Genomic DNA, 19,119 nt, shown 5'->3' on the forward strand with positions numbered 1-19,119 from the left:
CTGGCGAATGTTCTGCAGAGCCTTGTACCTGATGTGTGCTTAAAGAGTTGATTTTTTTTGGTGAGATAGAATCCTGAGACATAATCCAGTCATGTCATCCAAAATTCAGAACCAGCCATTATATATTTAACGTACAAATCAGTACTTAATATCGGCTCTTATTTAGAGTAACAAAAAGTTAGTGTTCTGTTGGTCAGAATCCTACATGTTTATCAGTCCTTGGCAGTTTTTATTGTCTCAGTGATATGCACATATCTTAACTTTGATTTTCTTCTTTAACCACATTGCATTGATAAAAGTGTTTTCTTTATGCTAATGCACATGGTAGTTTTTCTTTATTCAATTCAGCAGATACTGACTGAGCTCTGCTTTATGTCCTTTACAAAAATAAAGCAGCACGTGGTATAGTAAAAAGAGCAGTGAGCGAAGAGCTCAAAGATTTAGGTTCTAGCTCCTGTTCTGTTACTGTGTGGCATAATGCCAGACATTTGAGCTCTTTGGACTTCAACTTTCTTATCTATAAAGTAGTAATGCTGGCCCTAATTACCTTAGAGGGTATTTTTCAAAATTTAGTACCCTAATATATGCAAATATTACGAATACTGCAAAGCACATAGAAATATAAAATGCATTATTAGTTTTATTTTTGGAAAACTCCATCTTGATTAGTAGGCAGACAACATTCAAACGTACCTTTTTTTAAAAGCAAGGTTGGGAACATACATGTGAGTTTTTTTAGTGGACTTGAAATTGGTTCTAGTCCTCTCTTTCCACATGATGATACTCTCCTGGGGTCACTGATGTACTCAGACTATGGAACTAGGAAAAGCTTTCAGTAATGGCCAGTGATGTGCCTCGCTTGGCTTGTCTTGGAACTACTTGGTCCTTCAGGATGGAATCCACATCCCATTCCCCAAGTCAGAGTTAGAGTGCTGTTGCCCTCTCCAAGTTTATTCCTCAACAGTACCTAGTCAGGCTTTCTCACTCATCTCAGAAATGCATTCCCAGGGCCTCTGTACTTTTCCTTTATGTGGCCCAAAGTGGCACAGTTAAAACCTTGCAGCTTACTCTCAAACCCCAGCCCTTCTCTACTCACTCCTTTACTCCCACATCATCTCTGAGTGTAGCTATTAACATTTATTACCTTCCACATCCTACCTTGAATTTTTTTTTTTTTTTAGAATTTTTGTTTTAGGATAGAGGTGGGTTTTTTTTTTTGAAGTATAATTTAAAGTTAATGAAGTACTTCTTAAGATGATTCTTTTCAGTTCTTGTTAACATGGGGAATTTAACTATTTTTCACTGTCTTTTAATCAGGAGTAAGAACATTTGTCCCTAAGCCTGTTGCCACTACTTTGCAGTACATTGGTGGAGCAGCAGCCATCCTGGGCCTGGTGGCCATGGCTTCGGATGTGGAAGGGCTGTATGCAGCAGTCAAGGCCCTGGTTTGTGTGGTCAAGAGTAACCCACTAGCCAGCAAAGAAATGGAAAGAATCAAGGGCTACCAGGTTTGTAACCATAAAGCTTCACCTTCACTTTTCTTTGTATTAAAAAGAAAACAACAAAAGCCTTCTAATTTTCATTATTATTCATATTTTTTCAAACTCTGGAAGAATTATTTCACCCAAGTAAACTTCAAAACATCAGTAGTTTTTAGTAAAACTAAAAACTTTTATTATTTTGGCTCAAACTTCGTATCCTATCTCATCAGATCTCCCTTCCTAAACTCCTGAATTAGGCTGTGTTATTTCAGTTTTTCAGTTATTTCAGATATATTTGCTAGCTTGGAATTATTTTTCTCTATGGAAATAGGAATGAAATGAAATAGGGTCATATTGCCGGCTGCTCCAGAGGCTGCCAAATCGGTGATGGATCCAGAGCTTTCCTGGCTTTCCTTGTCTCTCCCCTCCACACCCACTCATCTTCTACCACCCCCCCCCATATACGTGACTAGGAATGAGAGACACTGTGTGATACCTGTGCCGTTGCTAGTCCTGAAAACTCCTTTGGGAATAAAAATAGGCGGTGTTCATATGTCCACAACCCACTAGGTTTAGGCAGAACGTTATTTGTCAAAAGAGAAACATGTATTTGGAGCAAGATTAAATCCCTTTAGAGTAGATGAAGTATGAATGCCCTCTGTTACTGTAGCCGGTAGTTCACTGGTAGTAAATAAACTGTTTACTACACTGTTTTCTGTAGATTTAATCACACTATTTTGTAAGTGTTTTATTTTGTAAAGCTTTCAAAATGACTATTGTGGCATTGCTTACCACATTGCGGGAAAGTACACGAACCCTCTAAATGTTCCAGCATTATGAGAATGATTAATAATTATATAACCATTCCAGAGGATATCACTCAACCTTTCCAGATTGTAATTATGAAGACTGTGGTGCAAAAGAAAAATCTTTGTAATAAAATGTTATGTGGAGTAAAAGTAAAAACATACATGCACATGATGACAATAAATTAAATACATGTGAGTTGAAAGGGTTTATGTAGACGATATTTTAATGATAGAGTGATGGGATTGCCCTGCTTTTCAGATTTTCTCTAATGTTATATTGTCATAATAAAAATTGAGAAATCAGCTTAAAGGTCTCAGGAATTGCTTTACGTAGAGCTCTCTAGTGTGTGTGTGTGTGTGTGTGTGTGTGTGTGTGATGATTGATCAATGGGCATGTGGTATTGCTTTCTTTCAGTTGCTGGCGATGCTGCTTAAGAAGAAACGTTCCCTCCTTAACAGCCACATTCTCCATCTAACATTTTCCTTGGTTGGAACTGTTGATAGTGGACATGAGACCTCCATTATTCCAAATTCAACTGCCTTCCAGGATCTCCTTTGTGATTTTGAAGTATGTATATGAACACTGACTGGTAGTATACAGTCAATGAATCTATTTCTTACTCTGTATGTCGATAGAGTTAACTGTTAAACAATTTTTGTCTCTAGGATGTGTTTTAAGTTTTATAATTTTATGATCTCCTGGTAATGTCATTAGTGAAGTACAAAAAAATAGGGTAGTGATGGGGTTTCTTCTCCCCAAGGATATTCCAGTTTACAAGTAGTGTAGAAGTAAAATGGTGTAAAGCATTTATCTAACTATAGCTAATTTGCTGCTTCCTCTGACATTATGAGAAGCAAACATATTTTCATCAAATAATTCTAATAGAAATTTTTCCTCCATAAATATGAGCTATTACGCCTGAAATTTTGGTTAATAGTAGCCTCATGGTAAAATATTATTTATTTTGTTTAGATAATAAGGTACCACTTAATCTCACATATCCCTTCTCCATTAACTTCCCATTCACAGTACTTTGCGTACTTATCACTATATGCTTTGTATATACACACACACACACACACACACACTATATGCTTTATATCTGTATATATCCCTCCTGTGGGGCTGTAGGCTTCACATGTGCAGAGATCATGTCTTCGTCTATATCCCTACCACCCAGTTTGGTGTCTACTACTAAATGTTTGCTGGCTGTAATGTCTAGGCCACAACTCTTCTTCCTTGTAACTACTGTAGGCTCTTCTTCTTCTTCTTCTTTTTTTTTACTATAATAATATTTTTTATTATATTATGTTAGTCACCATACAGTACATCCCTGGTTTCTGATGTAAAGTTCGATGATTCATTAGTTGCGTATAACACCCAGTGCACCATGCAATACGTGCCCTCCTTACTACCCATCACCAGTCTATCCCATTCCCCCACCCCCCTCCCCTCTGAGGCCCTCAGTTTGTTTCTCAGAGTCCATAGTCTCTCATGCTTCATTCCCCCTTCTGATTACCCCCCTTTCTTTATCCCTTTCTTCTCCTACTGATCTTCCTAGTTCTTATGTTCCATAGATGAGAGAAACAATATGATAAATGTCTTTCTCTGCTTGCTCTTCTTATCAGTTATTTTAAATCTCTGACAAACAAGCTGTGTGCCCTAATTGCTTTCCTGAAACTTTATTTGAAAGCATATTAACAGCCTGGCCCATATTTAGTTCTCAGTACCCACAGCTCCGGAGCAAATGCTGCAGTGTCTCCCTCTTTTGTCTTTTTTTAAAGATTTTATTTATTTATTTGATAGAGAGAGAAGGAGTGGGGGGAGGGGCAAAGGGAGCGGGAGAAGCAGGCTCCCCACTGAGGAGGCAGCCCAACGCAGGGCTAGATCCCAGGACCCTGAGATCATGACCCAAGCCGGAGGCAGATGCTTAACTGACTCTCCATTTTTGCAGCTCCTGACTGTCTGACTAGCCTTCAGGCAGCAGTGTCCTGGTTCCTATATCATTCTCACTACTTTCCCCGTAATTTTCTGGCTCTGAAATTTTCATTATTTTTACATAAAAGTGTCCAATTTCTTTGTCTTTTTTTTAATTGTTTTCTTTCCTTTAGGTTCTTACCCCATTCCACAGCCTCATCTCTACAAAGTAGAGCCCCAAACCTGAATCTCTAGCTTGACATCTGAATTCCATACGTAGTTCTGATCTCTTGCTCAACATTTCCGTTTTTATGTCCCAGCAACACCTAACCTGAACGTAACATCCTTCCCCAAATTAGTTCTTCCTTCTAACTCTATTTCTATTAATAATACCACCATTTCCCTAGTCACTGAGGCTTGAAATTGAAAAATCAGCTTTCTTCTTTTTCCCTGTTTATAAACAGTCTTAAGTCCTATAGACCGTACGTCCATATTTCCTGCTGTTGACCTTCTTGTTTCTACTTTTGCATCTTAGCCCAAGCCCTAATCATCTTTTCTTACCTACTGCGGTAACTATCACTTCTTTCCTCCTTTCCTCAACCTATCTATAGATCTTTTTTTTTTTTAAAAGATTTTATTTATTTATTTGACAGAGAAAGAGACAGCCAGTGAGAGAGGGAACACAAGCAGGGGGAGTGGGAGAAGAAGAAGCAGGCTCCCGGTGGAGAAGGGAGCCCCATGTGGGGCTCGATCCCAGAGACTTGGGATCATGCCTTGAGCCAAAGGCAGATGCTTATGACTGAGCCACCCAGGCGCCCCTATCCATAGATCTTTTGACCTCATTCTTTCTAAGGCATAATCATACTAATTATTCAAAAACTTCCAGTGATTTTTCTTCCAACACAATAAAGTGTACATTTCTCAACCTGCTATTCAAAATTGTAATATACAAACGTCTCATTCTTTTAGTAAATACCTATTGAGCATCTTCCAGCCAGGTATTGTGTTAGGTGCTAATGATGTGAAAATAAAAGATTCCTTGCCTCAAGGCATTTAATCCATTAGAAGAGAAAAGCAAGTAAATAGACCATTAAAAGCTTGTGAAAAGCACAGAGATAACCATATGCAGAGAGAATTATGGGAGTACTAAGGAGACTTAATCAAGCCTGGCTTTGTTTTCATCTGAAAATGGATACTTTAAATCATGGGTTATCTTTAGTTTCAGGTATCTGATTAAAATCTAATATACAAACATCAGAAATTCAGTTGCTGGACAAATTTTGGCTTCATTTTAAATTACCTTGCTCACTTTATGTCATTATATAGCATCCCTCATTACTGCAAACCATAATAGTCTATTAATACTTAATTCAACCTTATTTTTAAAACAGCATCTGACAGATACAGGTAGCATAATGGTGATAGAATTACAGGCGTTTTCTTTTTAGTGGTGGTTCTAGAATTTATAAGATACATCTATAACAATTCAGTCTGTCTTCAAAGTATGTTATACCACTTTACGTGTAGTGTAAAAACCTTGTGAAGATACACTTCGATTTCTCCCATCCTGTCCCTTGTGCTATTACTGTCCAACATTTTATTTCTATATGTTTATGATCTCCACAGTAGTTTCTCTATTATTTTTGCATAAATAGTAAGTTATCTTTGAAAGACAATTTAAAAAATTCTTTTACACTTACCCACATATATAAATAATATTCATGCCATTTTTATTCCTTTGTATAGATCCAGATTTCCATCTCATATTATTCTTCTAACTTGAAGAACTTTCTGTAACATTTTTCATAGTGCCTGTCTGCTAGCCTTAAATTCTCCGATTGGAAAAAGTCGTTATTTTAATCTTTTGAAGGGTATTTTTGCGTAGAATAGAATTCTAGTTGACTTTTTAAAATTGTTTTTATGCCTTAAAGATGTCAGTCACTCGGAGGCGCCTGGGTTTCTCAGATGGTTAAGTGTCTGCCTTCAGCTCAGGTCATGATCTTTGGGTCCTGGGATCGAGTCCCATGTGAGGCCCCACATTGGGCCCCTGGCTCAGCGGGGAGTCTGCTTCGCCGTCTCCCTTTGCCCCTCCCCCTGCTCATGCTCTCTCACTGTCTCAAGTAATTAAAAAAAAAAAAGTCACTCCATTTTCTTTTCCATGTTTCTTCTGCTTGGGGCTTATTAACTTTTCTAGATCTGTGAGTTTGTCATTTTTATCAAATTAGAAATTTTTTAGCCATTATTTCTACAGCTCTTTTTCCTGTTGCTCTCCCCCAGCTTTTTCTGGACTCCAGTTACACATGTGTTAGATTGCTTGGTATTTTCCCACAAGTCACTGATGCTGTATCTAGTTATTTCTTTTTAGTTCTTTTCTCATGCTTGATTTTGAATAGTTTCTGTTGTTGTGTCAGGCTCACTGAATTATTTCCTGCAGTGTCCAATCTGCTATTAGTCCCATCCGGTGTCATTTTCATTTTAAATATTTTACTTTTCCTCTTTAGACGTTCGTTTTGGATCTTTGGTTCCTTTCTCCTCCTCATGTTCATATTTTTGGTTACATTCTTTAGCACGCGGAGCATTTTTCTTTTTAAAGATTTATTTATTTATTTTAGAGAGAGGCCTGCGAGTGTTGAGGGGGTAGAGGGAAAGGGAGAGAAATCCTCAAGCTGACCCCCTGCTGAGCACAGAGCCTGATGTGGGGCTCCATCCCAGGACTCTTGAGACCATGACCTGAGCCAAAATCAGTGGTCTGCCACCTAACCGCCTAAGCCACCCAGGAGCCCCTGGAGCATATTTTTAATAGATTTTTGAAAGTCCTGGTAATTCTATCATTTCTGTCATTTCTGGGCTACATATAATAATTTTTCACCTCCTTATGGATCATGTTTTCCTTTTTCTTTGCATGCTTGGTAATTATTGATGGTATGCTAAATTTTACATTGTTAAGTGCTTGATTTTGTTGTATTCCTTTACAAAAGTATTGAACTTTGCTCTGGTGTTGCAGTTATCTTTTTTGAGGCACACTTTTTGAAGATTTGTTAGGGTGGACCTAGAGTAACCTTTAGTCTAGCACAAATTTAGCCCTGCTACTCAGGTATTTCACTTCTAGGGCCTCTACCCAACTCCCCATGTATTATGGGAGTGCAAACTAGTCTCAGACCTTTGTAAGTTCCAAAAATTGTTTGGTGTACTCTTCTGCAGTGATTGATTCCAATTTTGGACCCCACATGAGATTCCAGTCACTCGGTCTTTGTCTTCAGGATGCAGCATTCAGTATTCATTCTATTCCGTATGCGGTGTTCTGTATTCAGTAATAATATTTAGTCCTTGATTTCCAGACAAGTTTTCTATACGTTTTCCTTTTCTGGTTGTTCACTCTAGGAGGGTAATTTCCATAGCAATTATTCTTTTATAAACAGAACCAGAAGTCTTATATACAAGCAGTTTTGTAGGGCTTCCCCCTGTATTATATTCAGTTAATTATATAGGTGAAATAAGTTCTATGTGCTGCATTTATGTTTGTTGGATAGTCATTTGGGGTATTTTTTAACCCTAAATGTACCACTATTCTTTATTTTTATTGTAGGTTTGGCTCCATGCACCATATGAACTTCATCTTTCCTTATTTGAACACTTTATTGAACTGCTCACTGAGTCCAGGTATTAGTTAATGTCTATGTAGTTAATTGTTCAATGGAAGAGGTGATAACATTGCCTTTATAAAGTCTTCTTTTTCTTACAGTGAAGCTTCAAAGAATGCCAAATTAATGAGGGAATTCCAGCTAATCCCCAAATTGCTACTGACTCTTCGAGATATGTCTTTATCCCAACCTACCATTGCTGCTATTAGTAATGTGCTGAGCTTCTTACTGCAAGGTTTTCCCAACAGCAATGATCTGCTCAGGTAGTGAAAACTTCTGTTATCTGTCTGTTCATTGATGAAAAGTACCAATGAGATTAAAATGAATGAGAGGAATGTAATTGATTCTTATGCCTGTGTAATACCCGTAATGTTAATATTCAAGATATTTGTAAGGCACAAAAAATACGCATGTCTTAGTATCTTGTCTTTATACAGCAAAACCAGTTGTTGCCACTAGTGAATAAGAAAATATGTAGAACTGAACCCAACAAGACTGATTGTCCTAGACATAGAAGTGTTCAGTATAGGAATTCTCAGTTCATCTTCCCTAAGCCCTGCTACTTATTAAGTGTATGTGCCCAAGTGTGCGTGTGCACACATGCACACCCCCCCTATTGTGGGCATGTCATCTCTTTTATGTATTTATTTTCTACCCTCCAAACAGACGGTGGTGTTTTGTTTTTGTATATTCAACCTTTTATATAATTGATTATTTTGCTGCTAATGAGAAATGGCTTAAGGTGTATTTATGGATTGTCTGTAGAATAATTTTAGTGTCTACATGGTAATTCCCATCTTAACTGAAAATGGAAGGAAAACACTCCCTAACCAAAGTATTTTCCAAGTAGAGAATTGCTTAAACTGAATTTGACCACTTTTCATATAATCCCCCAGGTATCACAAGTGAAATCGCACTGACTGATTAGAATATTCCCAGTAGACTAATCTCTAATCCGTGTAGCCTGTAAATCACTCAGGTTTATATTCATTTACCCTGAAGACATTTTTGTAACTTGGCAACAGATTTAAAACTGGAGTTTAAAAATTATTTTGGAGATTAGTGTTTGTTATTTAACAGTATTTGGTTAAATTTTATTGCGGAACCATAATGGTCACTTTGCTAAAATTATCAGTGAAGTCTATCAAGTCTTTTGTTTTTATCTACTTACCAATTAAGAAACTAAAACCCAGAGAGGTTAAGGTATTTGCCTCAAGTAATAAGATTAAAAACTGATACAGCCGGGATTTTAACATTACCTGTGTTTGCAAAACCCAAGTTCTTCATTACTAGGCTACAGTGGATCCATATAGATAATGTTAGGACATTTTAATTTGGATCATAATGTTTGGTTCCTAAAAGTGCATTAAAGGATTAGTGCATTAAAGGACTCATATTTCTGGAGAAATATTTTGCCCTATGTTTTCAAAACATTGTAATATATAATGTCAGTTGCAGTGGTCCTAGGGGAAGTAAATTGAATATAATCACATAAAGATGTGTAAAAATTAGTTAAAACAAGAAGTACCATTTTTTCATTTCTTTGTGTTTTATTTCTTTATATTTTTGTTTGTTTGTTTTGGGGAAAGAGAAACCTAAAATCCGTAACTTTTTTCTCGTATTTAAAGGTTTGGCCAGTTTATTTCTTCTACTTTACCAACATTTGCAGTTTGTGAGAAATTTGTAGTTATGGAAATAAACAATGAAGAGAAGCTTGATACTGGTGAGTCGAGTCTAGAGCTTGAAAACTAATTACTATGCCCTGTTTCTGGCACAACTTAGAATTATATGTGATGCTATGATAATACTTTCTCCGAACATTTCTTTTCATAGTCTTTCACGATGTGTTTGTCTTAAGGCAAGTCTGTACAGTATGCAGAAATAGAGAATTACCTATGAAATTTAGAAGGATGTGAATTTTACTTAAAAACTAAAATCTTCCCTGGAGGTGGGTAGAGAGATGGGTGAAGTAAGGGGGATTAAGAGTACACATACCTTAATGAGCTCTGAGAAATGTGTAGAATTATTGAATCATTGTATACCTGAAACTAATAAAATACTGGATGTTAATTTTAGGTAAATTTGAAAAAAAAAAACCTCTTAAAGCAGTGAAAACAGAGAAGTCACAGGGATGAAAGGTTCAGCATAGGGAATATAGTCACTGGTATTATAATAGTGTTGTATATAGTGACAGATGGCAGCTACACATGTGGGTGAACATACTATAACATACATAGTTGTCAGTCAAATCACTGTAAAAAAATTAAAAATAGAATAAATTAATTACATCTTTCCTATTCTTAGAGGAGTTAGCAGTGTTCCTTAAAATAGCAAACTCTGTTCTATATGATTTTTGAACATTGATTAATTTTTTTTTAATTTATATACATCTCTTCAGAAACATAGATACTTGCCTAATACAAATTATATTACTTACTTTAATTTTCCTGTTAAATATTTAGTAGTCACTTAGGGAAAAAGCATTTTACTAGAATCTCTTTTTCACCCTTTCATCATCTGGTGCATATATTTTTCCCCTCTGTTCTATAATTTTCCTTTTGTATATTCTAGGATAGGAAATTTGTTTGGAAAGCTTTGAAAGGACCTTTTAGATTGACTTGTAATTAAATCCACAATATCGTATATTTGTCGGCATTATTTACATTATCCTATTATGTTATTCCAAAATCATATCACATAAATGACTTCCCTTAGACCACTGTCCACGTGGACAGTAGAGAAATGACACGTCTGAGTCAGTGCCTCGCAAAGGTGTTCTCCATGTCGGCTGTACCATCTGGAGCGCAGCCTCTCTGGTACTTCATGAATAAGAAGAGGAAGTGTTCTAATAGTGTTTTTCAAAAGGGAACCTAAGATTTGAGAGCCTCCGTGATTTCCTGCAGATTATAGTAGAGCACAGGGCTGCTGCTGACCAGTCGCCTGCTGCCTCCTCGTTTGGAACAATGTTGATATTTCTTTGGGAAAGCAAATTAGCAGCGGATGAAAAGCATAAAGATAAAATCAACGGATAACACTGACTGAGTGCTTAATATCTGCCATGCGCTGTTTAAGTGCTTTTATATTCTTGTAACAATCCTAGGAAGTAGGTATTGTTACCCTAGTTTTACAAGGGAAGAAACTAAGGCCTAGAAAGATAAAGTAAAAGAAATTTACCTGAGATCATACTACTTGCATTTGAACCCAGGTAATCCAAACCAACGTTGTAAGCTTTTTAACCACTATGTTTTTCTACCCTATGCAAGGATTATTTCTTAGCTCTGAATTAATATAAGCCAAGTAAATAGGTATTAGCAAAAGTCCTTTAAAAATCTTCGGAAATAGATGAGGTTTATTTCAAGTGTAAAAAAGATGTAGGAAAAATATCTCTGTAGTCTCCATATTTCTTGCTGGCTATTGAATTCAGTTAGCACAACTAGTGTAAAATTTTCTTTGAGAAGAGCACAGCAGTGGAGATGTATAAACTGCTAAGTTTTTCTCTTGATCTGCCAAGTTAATTGGACTGGTATTCTCATTACTTCATTGCCATTTGAAATAATAAAGTCAGAAGTACATTGCTGGCCTTGTTAGTATAGGACATTTGCTATTTATTTGATATGGACTGAAGACTATATTAACTATAATATGATGTTCTAAAATATTAAAAGCATAGTTTTTTATTTGAAGTCATTTATACAGCATTCAGAATACACCCACAAAAAAGAAAATGGCTTGAATAATAATGCTGAACAGCAATATGTAATAATCAGTGCAAAGTAAAATAGCGTAAAAGGGTAGTGTAATGTGGAAGAAAGCATCAGTCTGAGTGGGAAGAAGTTAAGCTGGAAATTTGGAGTTTATTGTTTTATATTATATTTGCAAACTAGGGGAAGCAAAACTGACAGAAAACTAGGCATACATCTAAGGAGAATTTTTTGATTCTGTGTGGAACGCCATTTTACTGAAAAGAAATAATTGAAAAGGAAATAATTGAAAGGAAGTAATCCTTATCTCAATTTAGGTTGTATGGTATGTGTTTAATAAAAAAGTTTATAAAATACCAGTCTTAACTCTTAGAAGGGAATCTTGAGTTCCCCTTGGTACACTTGAAGCACCCTTCCCAATGATTAAGGCATGAAATTAGCAGTTTAAAAGACAATGTTTAAAAGTAAAAAGAATCCCTTGCCCAAGCAAGTAAAAGCACACAACCATGGTAAGTCAAAGTTTAGCCTGAGCTTCAATTCTAGAATAAAGGAAGGCATGGGGATTGTGACTTACCGAGCCATAGCCTGTCATGGCAGGCCTTTATGTATTACATTTATTGAATAGCTTATGCTTCCTATTTTTCATTTTTAAATCTGGTAAATTTAACTATTTATATCCTTCAAAATGGAACTGGAAATTAAGGATTTGGATTGTTATTTTTATCCATGTGACTACTTTCACTCTATTGGTGAAGGGTAAATATTATTTAAGAAAGGGTTTACAGCCTTTATTACTTGTCTAGACAATGTCAAATATAAATGAACAATTTTCAGGATTCTAAAGAGAAGTGAGTTAATGGACCCTTTTGTTTGTCTGCTTTAGTGGAAAGTACTCCTAGAGAAAATGGTTTCTAAAAGATGTATTTTTCAGTGAGATTTCCTAGGACAATGTTGTATATTTTATACTGGCTTATCTACTAAGGCAGTTTAATGTATATATTTTCATTATAGGAACTGAAGAAGAGTTTGGAGGTCTTGTGTCTGCTAATCTTATACTTTTGAGGAACAGACTTCTAGATATTTTGCTAAAACTAGTTTACACATCTAAAGAAAAGACAAGCATTAATTTGCAGTAAGTAAAATTTTCTTAGACTTGGTGGGACCAGGTGCTATTATTAGTTAATTCCTGGTAGAGAAAAGAATTGCTATTGACTTTTAATAGATTTTTTGAACCCTGCAATTTATAGTATCTTGAGAACAAAAGCTGGTCTTACTTTTTAAAGATTTTGAGTCCTAATCCTTGAAATTAATGTTCTGTTTTTTTCTTCTTAATTCCTCTGCCTTTAATAGAGCTTGTGAAGAATTGGTCAGGACACTGGGTTTTGACTGGATCATGATGTTTATGGAAGAACACTTGCACTCCAGCACCGTTACAGCAGCCATGAGGATTCTTGTTGTGCTGCTGAGTAATCAGTCCATCCTCATCAAGTTTAAGGAAGGGCTCAGCGGTGGAGGGTGGCTGGAACAGACAGATTCTGTCTTAACTAATAAGATCGGAACTGTATTAGGTATGGGACTTAATGTCAGCTGCTTTCAAATAAGCTCTCTTGTATGCTTGTATTTTGTTTTGTTTTTAAATCTTATCAAAGCTTATACTCTTCAGTTTATCTGACAGTCATTAAGAATCATGAATTTTTTTTTTTAAAGATTTTATTTGAGAGAGAAAGAACAAGTGAGAGGGAGAGGGAGAAGCAGACTCTCCACTGAGCAGAGAGCCCGATGCGGGGCTCAATCCCAGGACCCCAAAATCATGACCTGAGCTGAAGTCAGACGCTTAACTGACTGAGCCATCCAGGTGCCCCAGAGTCATGAATTTTGATGAATGAACGGATGAATAAAAAGCTTAGTTTCAAATTTGACTTTTTAAATTACAAATCAAACTGAAGTCAGACACAGGATATTAAAGATGTGAAAACTCAAGGGAATTTCTTATGATCTTTTCATTCAGTAGTTCCCGTTCTGATTTATGAGTAAGTAATTAGCAAATTATCAAAACTAAATTAATAATAATTAGTACTTTGCTAATTCTGTGCCAGTTACTAAATATTTTCATTTTCACAATAGTCCCATGAGGTATAAATAACTATCATATCCATTTTAGAGATGAGAAAACCAAGAAATAGGGATGAAGTCACTTGTCAGCTAGGAAATATCAAAAAGTGAATCCAGGTCGATTAAGTCCAAAGCCCGTGCTTTTAACAGTTATGTTATATTACTTCTCAAATATTTAAGCTCAAAATTTCAGCGATAGTTCCCTATTGTCTGCTTGCTAGTTCTATGCTGTTTTCAACATGGAACTGACATTTAAGTAATATTAGAAAATTATAGTTTCCTATGTTAGTCATTTGAACTGCTGTATTTTTGCTCATATTAATGACCTTATTTTGGAAATATATATATTTAAAGTAATGTGTTTGTTGAAAATTATAGTCATTCAATTATTAAAGTATTGTTTTTAATTCAAGTATTCTAAAAATATATTTGTCTTTATAACATTATGATTTAAAATCATATGTAATTGTATTCTGGAATAAGCATCAAGAATACATGTTTGCCCGTGTCAATTAGGGATCCAAATTGAGTATGTAATTTATCTGTTAAAAATATATATATATAAAAGTACCAATACCTAGGTGCTGCCTGCACTGCTTTCTCAAATATCAAAGAAAATGATAGGAAGACTAGAGTTTTTACAACGTAAGATTATTTTATTGTTATTTCATATTGGAAAATGTCTGAAGAAACTGTAATGAAGAAAGGAATTCACTGTGAAATGATTTCTCAAGAAAATCGTTGGCTTTAAAATACGTATTCTAAATTATCGTTATATATACCTTTATGATCTAAAAAATCACTATTTTGCATTGACCCTAGGGGAGGGATATAGCCTACAAATGTTATTATCATGAACAGTTTGGTAGCAAGAGATTTCACTTGTTGACCTTAATGGGGGCTGCTAGGAGAGTAAGCAGTGAATGTGAGTTCTGCTGAATGTGAGTTCTAAATGCAAATTGACAGCACCACTTCCCTTTGAAGAGATCAAAACCACAGTGGTAATAACAACTAAGATTCATATAGCACATTATGGTTTGCCAGAGTCTTTTAGCATGTATCATCTCATTTGGGCTTCATGATTCTGGAGACAGGTATATGTTTTATGGATATAAGTTATACTTTATAGGCAATAAACCTAATAAATACAAATTAAGGATTAATTTCTCTAATTAGGAAAGTAAGACTTAAATGCATAAGGTTTCTGAATCCAGTAGTAATAGTGTCTAAGTAACTGTCTTCTAAGTGTTAATCCTGTTCTTTTGTCTGTCCTGTATCACTTCAGTAACACCAGAAAAAGGTACTTTTTCCACATCTGATCTTAGAATTTATTTGTCCTTCATTGATACCAGCTTAGAAATTGCATATGCTGCTCTCTTTCTAAAAGAGAAATCTAAGAATTTAAGTTTAATTTAAATTTGATTCAATTTAATTTTTCCTGAATACCTGTGTGATAACACACATATATGTATTTGTAAACATACGTACATGTATGTATCTCATAATTTGATTCTAGTTCTCTTTGATGTGATGAGCAACCAAATGTCTTTGAATGTTTTATTCACATTTATTAGTTTTTGTCAAATTTTACTATATAAAATACCTTCCATGTAGTTGTTATGTCAATCTAAATTAAGGCATAATTGTTAGTAACATACTAAGTATTCCTTAAGATTAATTATAGGGAAAAATAGAGTGAGAATTTAGAAAGGAAAATAAATGCTGATACTGGTTTTCATTTAGGACCTGTAATTTATTCAAAATTTGTTTTCCTGTGTAATGTATAAAATACCACTTTATCTTCTGACTTCTTAAAGCTCGAGACTTTTTTATACTGATAACTACACTTAGAATTCACTATAAGCAAAAAAAAAGAATTCACTAAGTGTCCTAATGCAGCCAGTCTTTCAGAAATGTGGCGATGTCGTTAGGAAGGCCAAGGGAGACAGTGCAACTTTACAAACTCTGAAATAGAGACATCAGGCTCAAGTCCCAGTGCCACGACACCACAGTTCAACTTGGTGACTTTGAACAAATTGCCTATTTTCCATGTTATAAAAAGGATCATAGCAATTTCTGACTCACACGTCCATTGTGTTTGAGAAATGAGATGATCAATGAAAGAGGTTGGTAAATTGCTATATGATTTTTTAATTAGAACATACTTCAGAAGATTAATTCACATCATGCTAAGCAGTTGGTTAGGATGAAATCATTAAAAAGCTAGCTAGACACAAATTTCTGTTTTATTATTTTAAATAGTAGCAAGTATGCACTCACTTCATCCTAGAAAAAACAAATTGGAGGGAAAGAAATGAATATTCATTTGAAATAAAAATGGCTTCAGCGTAAAAATCAATCCTTCATCTCTTGGTTGCTCTTCACACAAGTTTTACATTGAAATTCTGTGCCAAGCACTGCACTAGGTTTGGGCAGGCGAAAGAACTAAATGTTCGCGTTGTATCCTGCTTAGTTATATACCAGAGGGAGCGGGATTGACGGAAAGGCCGATGCTGTCTAAGCCACATCGGTCAGCACTGACCATCCCCTAGTCGCGCTGTGTTTCTAGGAAGAACCCTGCATGTTCAGATAGCCCCAGTCACAAAAGGCTCCGGTTTGGTGTCCCAGCGCCGGCAACTTTCCAGCAGAATTACACATCATGTTGGGAGGAGAGATCATTGTGCTTATTTATTTTGTCTTGTCTCAAAACTTGTAGGTAATTTACGGTTAACTAGTTTAATGGGATCCAGGACAAATGACATATATTAACTAAATACAGTTAATTATAATTATATACTAAATATAATGACAGCAATTTTAGTTTGTTAAGGTACATTTTTGTAGCATCCTAAATTTTGGCTACGTTTTGAATTTTACTTTCTTTTTAGGCAAGTGTTAGAACTCGTTTGAGGGCATTCTTTTAATGAGTAGAATTTATATTACCTCTTGTATCTGATTGTCTGAGGTAGTTTTCAAGACCTGTGTTCTAATAGGCTTGCCAAAATCAGAGATAGTAAAGAACTTTTAACTGGAAGATTAATTCAACAATGGAATAGTTAATTGCCTGTATTAATATGGATGTTCTGGAGAGAAATGGGACGTATACTGAATTACTCCTTTCTTTGTTAATACTGGTGGCAGTTGATTATTCATTTTGTACTTACTGTTCCGTTTCCTCTCCTCTTAGGGTTCAATGTGGGCAGGAGTGCTGGCGGGAGATCGACGGTCAGGGAGATTAACCGGGATGCCTGTCACTTTCCTGGTTTCCCAGTGCTTCAGTCATTCCTTCCTAAACACACTAATGTCCCTGCTCTCTATTTTCTCCTCATGGCATTGTTTCTGCAGCAGCCCGTTAGTGAGCTGCCTGAGAACCTACAGGTCAGTGTGCCTGTCACCAGCAGCCGATGTAAGCAGGGTTGCCAGGTAGGAATTATCTAGTAAGGCGTAAGTGTAATTGTATGTGCCGGCAAATCACCGTTTGGTGATGGGTTACTCACAGTAAAACCAGAGGGATCCCATCCCTTTCTCATACTTAGGATTTGATTTGGGAATCAAAATCTGAAGATACTAAAGAAAACTTGTGCAAAAAGAAGTCCTTTTTCCCTATTTGGTCTTTTTTTTTTTTTTTTTTGATTACTCTGTATGATCCTGTATGCATAAAGACTTTGGGTGGTATTTTAATGGTGATCTGAAGAATTCAAGTTATGTGCTTTTGTCTAGAAGTGTGATGTCATTTCTATAGAACTGAAAATAAAGAGAGTGGTGTGTATACCATGAATTAATTGGATAGGGATCTTAGTGCAAGTTCTGATTACAAAAATGTTTTTAATTTCTTAATGATAGATAACATCCACTTTAGGAAAACACTAAGGCTTTATATGAATCCTGATTGCAGACTATTGTGGATATCTGTATATAGCTTATGTTTGTGGCACTGCGAAGACCTTGGAGTTCAGTTTTAAACATAACTACTGTACTTGCATCATAGTGCTGAGTGCTAACTCAAATCAGTTCTAGTAATTGACAGAGCCTTTTAAATGAAAACAAAGTCTGTACCCTTACATTAAGTCAGGATACAGATCAGACTAAACAGAGTTTGCTTGGTTATGTAATTTTTCAAAATAAGCATGACACCATAGTCATAAAGTGTTATATAAAACTGCTATGAATAAGTCTCCTAAACTGATTTTTATTTCGTCAAATCTTATCTGTATGTAACGTCAAAAGTAAATTAGAACATTCCCAAGAGAGGGGAGAAAAGTGAGTCCCACATGCTTTTTTAAAAGCTCCTGCTTAAACTCATCAGTTCTATAATGTCATCTCCTCGCTAATTAGCATGTATTTTCTTTTTGTTTGTTTTCATAGAGGAAAAAAATAGAAAACAATGTTTTTAACCTGGGTATCTAAGACAGGATGATACATAGTATTCTCTTTTCTTTATAAATGTAAAAATTTACAAATTTTCAAAATTTCGGAGGGAGTAATGCTAGGTCTCTATCTCTCCATCATTGATCACTTTGAAAAAACCCTAATTAGTCCCAAAGAAGTTTTAGAGTATTAGAACTTGTGAGAGTCTCTAGCTGAAAAAAATTGACAGTGGCTAATCTTCCTTCGCTTTGACCTCTGCAGTTTGATTTAGATTCCATTTGGACATTTATCTTTGGAGTTCCTGCCTCCAGTGGAACCGTGGTCTCTTCTATCCATAACGTGTGCACGGAAGCTGCGTTTTTATTACTGGGGATGCTGCGCAGCATGCTGAATTCAGTAAGTTCACAGAGACGCTCCAGCCTGCTGGCGCTGCCTCCTGCCGGCCATAGATTTGTTTAAATAGAGGGATCCTTGGGTAGCAGGACTGTTTATTAACTGCACGGTCTGGGAGCTCAGCCTCTCGGTTTTGTTGTCTCTACTGTGAGGATGGGCTGCGCAGTTGGTGAGACCATGGACTCTGGAGGCCTGCTGGGGTTCACATCCCATGTCTGATACTTAAGACATGCGAACCTCTATGTGCCTCAGTTTCCTCATGTATAAAATGCTGGTGATAAAGAGAACTTATCCTTAGGGTTGCTGTGAGGATTTAATGAGGAGTTAGTATATACACAAAGCACTTACAAGAGTGCCTGGTATGTAGTAAGTGTCTTGTAAGTTTTAACTGATGTTATTAGTGTTACAAAATGTGTATCACAATACATACATGTATATAACGGGTATATATTAAAGTATATGTCCTTGCGATATGTTATTTGAACTTTGAACATCATGTTCATTTAAAGGTTAAAAATGTATTTGTTTTGTATTTGTTTTTATTTTTATTCTAATTTTTTCTAACTTAGATATGAAGAATTGAAACACTAAGTGACAAAGTGTATGTTCCTATTTATCTTACAGGGATACTGTGAATAATAATTTGCTTACAGAATTTGCTTACTCTTTGGATTACAAATACTGACAAACCTAATT

The 19,119-nt window shown here is 35.7% G+C and overlaps 1 protein-coding gene across 7 annotated transcripts in view; it reads left to right on the forward strand.

Annotated features, from left to right (window-relative positions):
• WDFY3 (WD repeat and FYVE domain containing 3) overlaps nt 1-19,119 on the forward strand; it is a 264,597-nt gene that overhangs the window by 164,060 nt on the left and 81,418 nt on the right. For 6 of the 7 annotated variants that reach the window (XR_004628802.1, XM_002913595.4, XM_034671589.1 and 3 more), the window contains 9 exons: nt 1,318-1,508; nt 2,706-2,858; nt 7,795-7,868; nt 7,951-8,112; nt 9,478-9,572; nt 12,562-12,682; nt 12,901-13,118; nt 16,850-17,085; nt 18,292-18,426. Coding sequence is in view for 6 of the 7 variants with exons in the window: in XM_002913595.4 (XP_002913641.3) it covers nt 1,318-1,508; nt 2,706-2,858; nt 7,795-7,868; nt 7,951-8,112; nt 9,478-9,572; nt 12,562-12,682; nt 12,901-13,118; nt 16,850-17,085; nt 18,292-18,426 (1,385 nt within the window). In the remaining variant the exon portion in view is untranslated. The remainder of the gene's footprint in view (nt 1-1,317; nt 1,509-2,705; nt 2,859-7,794; nt 7,869-7,950; nt 8,113-9,477; nt 9,573-12,561; nt 12,683-12,900; nt 13,119-16,849; nt 17,086-18,291; nt 18,427-19,119) is intronic. The other variant, XM_034671586.1, reaches the window with a different exon arrangement.

This window comes from Ailuropoda melanoleuca, chromosome 11 (assembly GCF_002007445.2).
Source record: "Ailuropoda melanoleuca isolate Jingjing chromosome 11, ASM200744v2, whole genome shotgun sequence".
Taxonomy (NCBI): domain Eukaryota; kingdom Metazoa; phylum Chordata; class Mammalia; order Carnivora; family Ursidae; genus Ailuropoda; species Ailuropoda melanoleuca.